Source organism: Ailuropoda melanoleuca, chromosome 11, assembly GCF_002007445.2.
Source record: "Ailuropoda melanoleuca isolate Jingjing chromosome 11, ASM200744v2, whole genome shotgun sequence".
Lineage (NCBI taxonomy): Eukaryota > Metazoa > Chordata > Mammalia > Carnivora > Ursidae > Ailuropoda > Ailuropoda melanoleuca.
In genome coordinates, this window is record NC_048228.1 from 77485223 (window position 1) to 77494645 (window position 9423).

Consider the following 9423-nt stretch of genomic DNA (forward strand, 5'->3'; position numbering starts at 1 on the left):
GTCTTCCTCCCAATTTGATAACAGTTGAATAAGGTCCAAAGTACTTATTTAAATATGTACATAATTTTATATAGGAAAACAAAGGATATTGGGGCCATTTAGGTTAAACAAAATGAACTGTAATGAGGCTGAAGGCATATTTCTTACTATTCCCTATGGAACCTATTAGAAAAAGAACCAAAATCTCAACTTAAAGTATCTTGGCCACCAGCCCAGGACTCCTTCCAGTTTGTCATATTATGTTTCCTTTTATCCATAAGAACATTCACATATACCATCAAAGGAAAGTAGACATTGCTGCACGGAACGGGTTTCTTCAGAATTCTTTTGCCAAGATCTAGTTCCCATCATTCAAAGACTTCATTCATTCATTCATGCCTCCCTCCTTGTTTATTTATTCTTTTTTCCTTCCTTCCTTCCTTCCTTCCTTCCATCCATCCACCCACCCCCCCACCCAACTCATTATTTTTGAACACTTGCCATGCTAGGTGTTGGGAATATGAGAATGTACAAGACAGATATGATGTCTCTGCTCTCACCGGGCTCACATCCCTTAAAACCCAGTGTGGGATGATGCAGAAGGGATTCTGTAAATGTTTCTGGAACTGTTATTAATATTGTAGATGTGCTGACCTCACTTTCTCCATCATAATCACCACCATCATCAGTTTTTAGCAATGGAATAGATCCTCCTTTTAATTTTTATTCCAACAAAATCTCAGCAGAGATCTTGGTTTCTGTCCTTGGTCTGACATGATTCCGTATTCTGATACATGCTCATGTCCCAGCTGTGGAGACAACTAGGATAAATGTATAAAACTCAGGCCCTCGGGCCTCAAAAACCACAGAAATGGCAACTAGCATCCTCTTTATGTCCTTTCAAGTCCCAAAGCTTGGTTCTGTAAGCCACTAGAATGGGACAAGGCAATACCCTTGGTAGGAGTTTCTCCATCTTAATCCAGACACCCATGTATTTTATATTTCCTGTCCTACTTGAAGTGCAAAAAACCGAAACAACCCCTCCACCCCCTAAAAAGGAGACAGAACAAAGGAGTGTATACATGTTTGTTTCAAGTGGTTTCTGAAAATTTGGGGTAAGTTGAAATTATTTAATCATGGTTGATTTCCTGTGGGGGGAGGGGAAATTTCCATCATAATTTGAGACAAGTGGCAGTTTTGCCTCTGGCAGATTTAAATGAGGAAAGTGAATGCTGGGATGCCAAACTCACGCATGAATGCACATCTGTGCCCTTAGTCTTAATCAGCCTCTTTGTTTGGTTCCTCTTCTCCCTGTTGCCGCTGTAACAGCGGCAGTGACACCCACCCACGTGACACAATGGCATTTGCACAGAGCAAGGCCCACGTGCTTCTCTCTTGAATTACTGTGATGCACCCCCGCCTCTTGCGAATGCCCCCACGGGAAGGGGCCTGGTCTGTAGAAAAAAGCGATCCCCGATTGAAACACAAGTTTCCTAAGTTTTCCTGTCTACGTGCATACGTTGATGCAGCTGCCTCTGATTTCCCCGTGTGCCTCTGTCTCTATGGATTTCCGCCACTACTTCCTCCCCTCTCCTCTTGCACTTCAACTCATCTGATATTCAACTCAAAGAAGGCCAAAATGAGATTCTGAAGAGCAAAGAAATCTCTACTGAACTGATAAAATATTGATACAGGCCAGGGATTGCTGAAATTGCCCAGCACATGTATTTTATTCTCCCCTCCCCCCCACACACAGTATTTAAAACATTATTTTTTGGGGGCGCCTGGGTGGCTTAGTCGTTAAGCATCTGCCTTTGGCTCAGGGTGTGATCCTGGTGTTCTGGGATCGAGCTCCACATCGGGCTCTTCTGCTGGGAGCCTGCCTCTTCCTTTCCCACTCCCCCTGCTTGTGTTCCCTCTCTCGCTGACTGTCTCTCTCTGTCAAATAAATAAATAAATAAATAATCTTAAAACATTATTTTTTTGAATTTGAACACCTTCGGACTTTGCACCTGCTTCCCAGTTTGCCGCAATCCCTACCATTCTCTGTTGTATTCCTCACCCCACCTCCTTCATGTATTTACGTTACCAGTCTTGAATTCCAAGGCTTTTCCTGGTCTGCCTTCCTTAGGAATCTTCTGTGTGCAATTTAGAATTCTAGAGTATTACAAAAGACGTTGCTGCTTTGTAGATGTTTACAATCAAATGGGAGGAGTTGTGAAAGCAAAGGGAAGATATAAATACAGTGCTCATTTACAGAAAGCAGTGAAAGAAAATGAGAGTTATACTCACTGCTGAGAATGGTGTAAGATGCCAACCAGTAAGTCTTACTGATTTATAAAGGAGTCAGTCGATTTTGTGTGTAGCCTTGCAAATTTTGCTTGGGTAGTTGATTTTGGCTAATGGGACTTTAGCTTGTTCATAGGGTTCTTCAAGCTGTAAAATGACTTGATCATGGGTCCTTTATGTCTGTGTTCTCAAGTGTCAGTCGTCCTTTCCAGTTCTCTCATTTCTTTCCATATTGTCCCCTTTACCGTACTTTGTGTCTGCAGGATGGCTTTAGTTCTCATTAGTGCTACGGGCCTATCTGCCTGTGGAATTCTCCAGACTATTAGTACCAAAATTGGAACACTGTAATTGTTTCCTCTTTTAAGAAAACCCTCTTGTTTTCCATTTCCCAGCAGACATATGGAGTGATCACTCCTTTCAGACTGATCCGGATTTGCCGCCTGGCTGGAAGAGAATCAGCGACATTGCTGGGACCTATTACTGGCACATACCAACAGGGACGACTCAGTGGGAACGCCCCGTCTCCATCCCAGCTGACCTTCACAGTTCTAGGAAAGGGTCACTTAGTTCTGTAACGCCATCTCCCACCCCAGAGCACGAGGTAAAATGGAGTGTCTTTTTAACAGCTTGGTAGAGTGGATGTGATTTGTGATTTCTCTTTAGACTTGTTGCTTCTGCCCCAACAGGTCATCAAGGTAAGTGTTTTGATTATCACGCATGCTGCATTTGAAACCCCAAAATGCTTCCTCTTAGTGTAAATAACGTTAATACCATCGTTCAGGGATGTTTTCATTTTGTCGTGGCTTTTGATCTTTTGAAAACAGCATTCTAGGTATGGAAAGTAAGGGAGGCTGATTAATGAGAAGTGGTTAAGAGTCCCTGGGGCTCACTGAACCGACACTTTACTACAGGTGCCTTCGCATGGTGCTGTGCCATAAAATATTTACACACGGAAGAACGGCTCCTGGCCAGACGCATTATAATTACTACATATCTTATTAGCCTCAGGTCCATCTGAGTGCATGGAGGGGATGTCTGCAAGAACAACCCTTGAGAGCCCTTCAATGCATAATTTCTATTTTTTTTTAAAGGATCTGTTTATTTAGCAGAAGTGACGTGGTTTTAGACATAAATAGCAGCGTAAATTTCTGCTATCCCTAAGGAGGAAATGTGATGTTTAAACAAAGAATTGAGGCATGAAAAAAATTCCACTGTGGTATTTATTAGTACAGAGATCCTTGCGGCAAACCTTGGTGAATCCCAGTAACAAAATATTCAAGACAATGGCTGTTAGAAAAGGTCACGATTAAGCAATGGCTTTTTCCAGAAAAGTAGTTGGAACCCTAACACACAGGCACACCTGCCTGTCTGACCACAGTCTTTTGTTCTTTCAACAGCCCGTGTTCTTTGACGTTGAGGCCTTGGAGGGAATCAACTGGGTCTCTCCCCGGTAGAGCTCCTTTGCATCCTTGCGACCATTTTCACCCTTCTTGGCTTTGAAAGTAGACAATATCTTGTTTCTTACATCTGTGCTGATTGACTTGCTCTTCTCTGGGAGGCAGTAAGACTCATTCCAGACCCATTCCTCCTAGTACAGGGCTTCAGTATCTCCCTTCCCCAGCCTGGGCCCCGAATCTCCGTCTTCCGAGTGACGGGTTGGGGTGAGCTATTCCCGCAGTGAGAGACAAGGGCTTTGGTTGGTTGGCGTTTGAGCCTGATAATCAGGCACGTGCTTCCGTCCTACTGAACCACATAGGATTTTGTTGCTTATCACCAGGCGGCTTTGATAACTTTTTATTGAAGTATCATGTTCTTCTTGGCTAAGCACATCCCGTTCAGTTATTCATCTTGTGTTAGTGGTGCTGGGGGACAAAGATGAACTTCAAGAAGCTTCACATGACGTGGCACCTCCTCCTCCCATCCATCCCAACCTATCTGCATCTTGGCATTTCTCCCTGGACCGCCAAGTGGCCTCCCGGAAGCCGAGCCAGCCAGGGCGCAGCCTCTGCTCTCACTAAGGAGCAGAGACCCTCTCTCTTGCTCACCTGTACATCTTCTCTCTTGGCATCTTTGTTAGACTCTCTTTCTCCATTGCAGGGCTTCGTTCCCCTATTGTAACCCTTTGGCCACCTTCACGTGGGGGTGCCCTACGACCAGGGAAGGCTAAGATGGGAAAGGGTCAGCTGATACCATGCATCACAGACAGGGAAGCTGAGGTGCAGAGAGGTCGGTGACCGGCAGCACCACTGGGTCTAGGACTCAGAGATCCTGAATGCTCCTCGGGGTTGTTCTTGCTCAGCTTCGCTGGCTTTGAGATTCCAGCCCACTGTGCTTTCTCATTGTCCCAGAAGTTAGATCAGACTCACTTTGAGATGTTGCGTTTGTCCCGGGAACCTCTTGTCCTCTGTATGTAGAAGAAATGAAGTTCTTAAAGCCTGCCTCCTGAGGCCAAGGTGTGGATGTGGTAAAGTCCAAGGAGGGCAGCCCAAGGTTTATGGGACTCAGATTTTTATTTCTTCGATGAATATGGTGGGTGTCCATTTCCATGTTTTCTGCAGAAAATCTTGGGAAGAATGTATCACAGGTAGGCAGCTGGCCCTGGGGAGGATGGTCAGGTAGGAGAGTCCACCTCTTAATTCCTGAGCCTCCTTCTGATGCCCATGTGGGCCTATTCTTCCCCTTGTCTACACCCGCTTCCCATTCCCCTCCTAGCTACCACTCAGGGCCCCTTCCCAGGCTCAGATTGTGTCCCATGGCCCCCTCTTCCTGCTTCTTCTAGAGTTCAGTGTTCCCCTAATGTATCCACAGCACTCAGGGTCCCTGCTGCTATTCATGATTTATTGTGGCTTTCAGTGTATTTTCGTAAGTGTCATCTCATTTGTTCCCTTCAAGACAGAGAGGACAGCTAATATGTTCCTTATGTAAGAAACGAGTTATCTGAAGCTCAGTGAGTTCAGTAACCCTGCAGCTGGTGTAGGAGTGGCACGTGTCCCGTTCTTGGACTCTGGATGCTACGCTCTGCCTGCCCCCCGTACTATGTGAATTTCTACTGTGCTGTCCGTCTCATGCCTCTCTTCTGCTCTTGACCATGCCATTGTGTTGACTCTCATCCCTCCAAGGAACTTTGTTAACAGATGCATCATTTTAAGTTTCAGAGAGAAAGAGCGCGCGCCACTCCTATCCAGCACTTTCACAGACCAGTGGAATAGATGTTCCTCAGATCAGCCTTTGGATTGTTCACTTCATACACATTTTTCCCCTATATGTCAAAGAACTGAGCACATTTAAAGGGCAGTATGTTAAAATCCTAGAAGCAGAGGTATGAACAGGTAGAGAGACAAGGAAGAGGAGTAGGGGAAAGACACAGCCTGTGGTATACCCACGACATGCAGACGCTGAAATGGATGTTAAACCAGAGGCACCAAGGGTAATGGAGTGTTTATGGTGCCGAGCTCACGCCTTATCTCATGACTCCTAATAGAACCCGATGCATCTGGTGACAACACTAAGACTGAGAGGCGAAGCTTGCCCAAGGTCCCACACCTATTATTAGTGGAGCCAAGCTTCGGTGAAGGTCTGCTGCCCCCACCCTACCCCAGGCTTCATGGTTCTCTTAATCGGGGGCTTGGCGAGTCTCACAGCTCTTCATCTCAACCCAAGGGCAGGCGTTGTCCTATGCAGAGCCTTCTAGAAAAATGACTTCTCTTGATAACATTGTCTCAGTTGCTAATGACAGTGGAAGAGAAATGATTATTTCTCTGACACCATTTCTTTGATCCTTAAATAGAATCTATTTCAACTAATTTGGAACCATGAGAGAAAGCAAAATGTTAAGGACGAGAAGAAACTTGTAATATGTCATGTTAGAAATGTATATTTTATTCAGCTTTTTCCTGAGCTTGTTTGGGGGGGAAAAAAACAAGCAAGTGCCAAATCTGTTGACTCTGCTTCACAAAAGTTTAGTACTGAAAGCTTCCTTACAATTTGAAAATTCTACATTTCATATTCCACAGTTCACTGGGGAAGTGTTAAGCGCAGTGGATAATGTTTCCTCTGTGTATGCCAGCAGTGTTTTCTTAAGTTTATAAACTGGCCAGGAAGCATTTGCTATTGAAATTTGGCCCCCAGTGATCTCCCCACCCCCAATCCATCGATTTGTTCCAAATTACTTGGATGTCGAATTTTAGAAGAAGGGAGCTACAGAAAATATTTTTATGAATCACTGTTGGCCTGTAGGCAAGTCTAGCCTTATAATGTTTCCAACTGAAGGTGTTTCCTGGTTCCTTAAGAAGAGAAGTATGGAGGAGAAAGTGTGTCTGAAAGCAAGGGGAGCTGGAATTGTTTCTCAGAACTGTGATCTTGATCATAATTCATTCTGTTTATTGCTGCATTGCTCCTGGGGTCTGAAAGCCCCGAGCCACTAACGCCCTAGGAGGGGGAAATCTGTGTATTACTAGAACTTGTGGAATTTCATATACACTTAGAAATAAGATGACAACACTATTCTGTCATCATTTTACTGAACTTTTGACCCAATCAAGTAATTATGACTGGCGAGAACCTTCAGGAAGGGCCTAGTGAACGCTATGGCAGTGTTTCTCAGCCTGTGAGCCAAGGACGGTGGCCAAGGTCATCGCTGAGGCTTGTAGAATATTTTGATTCCTTGGTCCTACCTGAGGCCACTGAGCTAGACTCTCTAGGGGTGGGACCTGGAAATCTGCCTTTATCATAAGCTGTCCAGGTGGTTCTATGCTGAGTAAGTACAAGAGCTGGCCCTCTAATGAATCTAGTCTCCCTGGCCTTGTTTGTATGTCACTTCCTCTTTGACTCATCCCATCTTCTGCAAATTACTGCTCTCATCCCTCCACTTTGAAAGGCCTTTATTCCATAGTGTCTTTTTGTAGTATTATTACTTGTGGCATGTCAGTCTCCCTCCTTGGGGGAAGGTGTGAGGACCTGTCCTTATCTTGTGTCCCCAGCACCTGGCACCATGTCCGGTACATGGTGAAGCTCATTACGTGCTTGCTGAATGCAGGAATAAACCGGTTTCATAGCTGAGCGAGTTCTTGGTCGGCTTGCTACAGCAGCAAAGCCAGCACTAGAGCCCCGGGTCTCCTGACCCACCTCTGGCTCACAAAGGCGCATTTAATTGCACATGTATTTGTCAATCTGTTTACTAGTTTGATTCTTTTTTTTTTTTTAACTTCTCTGGGTTTTGTTTGCATGATAAGCCATAACTCTATTCTTCTGAGAGCGTTGCATCCAACGAAACACAGGAAGCATTTTAAAAAGAAGTTTAAAAATGTGCACACATGTATGGATTCAGTGCTCATGAACATCGCCTGGCCTGTTCCTTAGAGTTCCAAGATTCCAGGTGCTTTGCCGTTTATCATAAAGGCCACACGTACCGAGGCTCAAGTCTTGACAGAAGAGGATTAAGAAGCATAATTCATAACACTTTATAATCCATAGGTCCCCTGATTTTTTATTCTTACCAATGGCTTGCTTTTTTTTTTTTTTCTCCCTGGAAAGAGCAGAGGCTTGGGGAACTGTCATGTCTTGCGCACCTTCAGGCAGATGGTCCCTATGCTAAGGGCTAGCACTCATGATCTTAGTTTGTCCACACTCTGATGTGAGGTTCTTAGCCCTGTTTCCTAGACAAGGAACTGAGGTCACAGAGCAGATGAGAGCAGAGGCAGGATTTGAAGCTGGGCTTTGCAGCAGAACTTCTGAAGTGCATACACATGAAAGTGATGATTGTAGCTTCCATCAAAGTCACTAGAGAACGTTCTTTTGCTTTCCCCTCTGCCTGGTTCTCAGCAGGTTCACCTTCCACGCTTGCTCTCCCGGTTCCATTTTGATACCACTTCTTAGAGGCTTTCTCATTCCCTTGGGCCCCAATCTCAAGAACATGCTGTTGACACTGTCCCCTCCGATGTTAGCTTTTTTCCAGCAGAAGATACAATGCATCGTTTTTGTTTCATTTGTAGAACTGCTTTCTGAGATCCCTGAGGAGAAATAAGGAAGAAGAAAACCCTCAGCAGTCAAGGTTATACCGCTGGACTCTCTTAATGTGTCCACCCTTACACAGATTCTACTGTGTGGTCACGAAGGGCACCATGCTGAAAGGTCATGAAGGGTCATGATAGGCACCAGGCTCCAGGGGCTGGCTTGGTCCCCAGGGACACCACTGCCTCTGAGGAGCTAAGGCTCCAAGGCTCTCCCAGAACTCAGCATGATCACTTTGCTCAGGGGGAGGAAGGGGTGCTTCACCTGGTCAAGGTCAAGAAAAGCACCAGGAGAATTTGTCCCCCCCCACACACACACCTATAACTCTGGCCCCAGGACATTCCACTGTGCAAAGATTTAGCTGCATTGCCTGAAAAATTATCAGTTGGGAGGTCATTGGTCGTGGTACACGGTCTCTGTTCTTCCTTCACTAGCCTTTTCCCTGTCTGCCATCTTTGTCCTTCCCGAGGCCCAGTGCCTACCTGCCTTTCCCTCTCTCACTGTCTTTCTCTTTCTCTCATCTCTTCTTTCATCTCTCACTCCCCCTATGCTGACTACAGACTTTCTGTACAACCTAACAATCTCTTTGGGGTGTCTTAAAAAAAAAAAAAAAAGATTAACTAAAATGTTGTATTCTCTCTTCTTAAAATTTAGATGAACAGAATATGTGGTTCTTAAAACTCACAACTAATTGTTTTTGTCTTTTGTTGCCCTTAAATTTTTAAAAAAGGAAAAATTATGGTCACTTCAATAGGAGAGAGAATTTCGAAAAATGAGTGCTTTTAGATATAGGAAGGAAAAGGGTCTTTTGTCCTAGTCATAACATAGGTTCTTTAGTCCTTACTTGAGTTTTGTACTAAAAGGTTTCTTTAAGAGTCCCCATGTTATTTTAGCTTTTGAAAAATTGCTGTATCCAACCTTTGTTTATTTAAATCTGTAAAAGGTGATTGTTGGAAGTTTGCCAACTGACTCATGTCTCCATAGCATAAGGGCCGGATTCATAGAGTTTTAGAATTATAATCAACTTCTACATTATAGGGACCCAACACCCAAAGAGTAAATACATTTTTAAAAAAATGTTTAGGGGCGCCTGGGTGGCACAGCGGTTGGGCATCTGCCTTCGGCTCAGGGCGTGATCCCGGCGTT

At 44.6% G+C, this 9423-nt stretch overlaps 1 protein-coding gene across 13 annotated transcripts in view; it reads left to right on the forward strand.

Moving 5' to 3' along the window:
- Nucleotides 1–9423, forward strand: part of APBB2 (amyloid beta precursor protein binding family B member 2) — a 318990-nt gene that overhangs the window by 177781 nt on the left and 131786 nt on the right. For 9 of the 13 annotated variants that reach the window (XM_034671902.1, XM_034671905.1, XM_034671897.1 and 6 more), the window contains one exon: nucleotides 2661–2869. In XM_034671902.1, coding sequence (XP_034527793.1) covers nucleotides 2661–2869 — 209 coding nt within the window. The remainder of the gene's footprint in view (nucleotides 1–2660; nucleotides 2870–9423) is intronic. The other 4 variants (XM_034671908.1, XM_034671900.1, XM_034671907.1 and 1 more) reach the window with 1 other exon arrangement.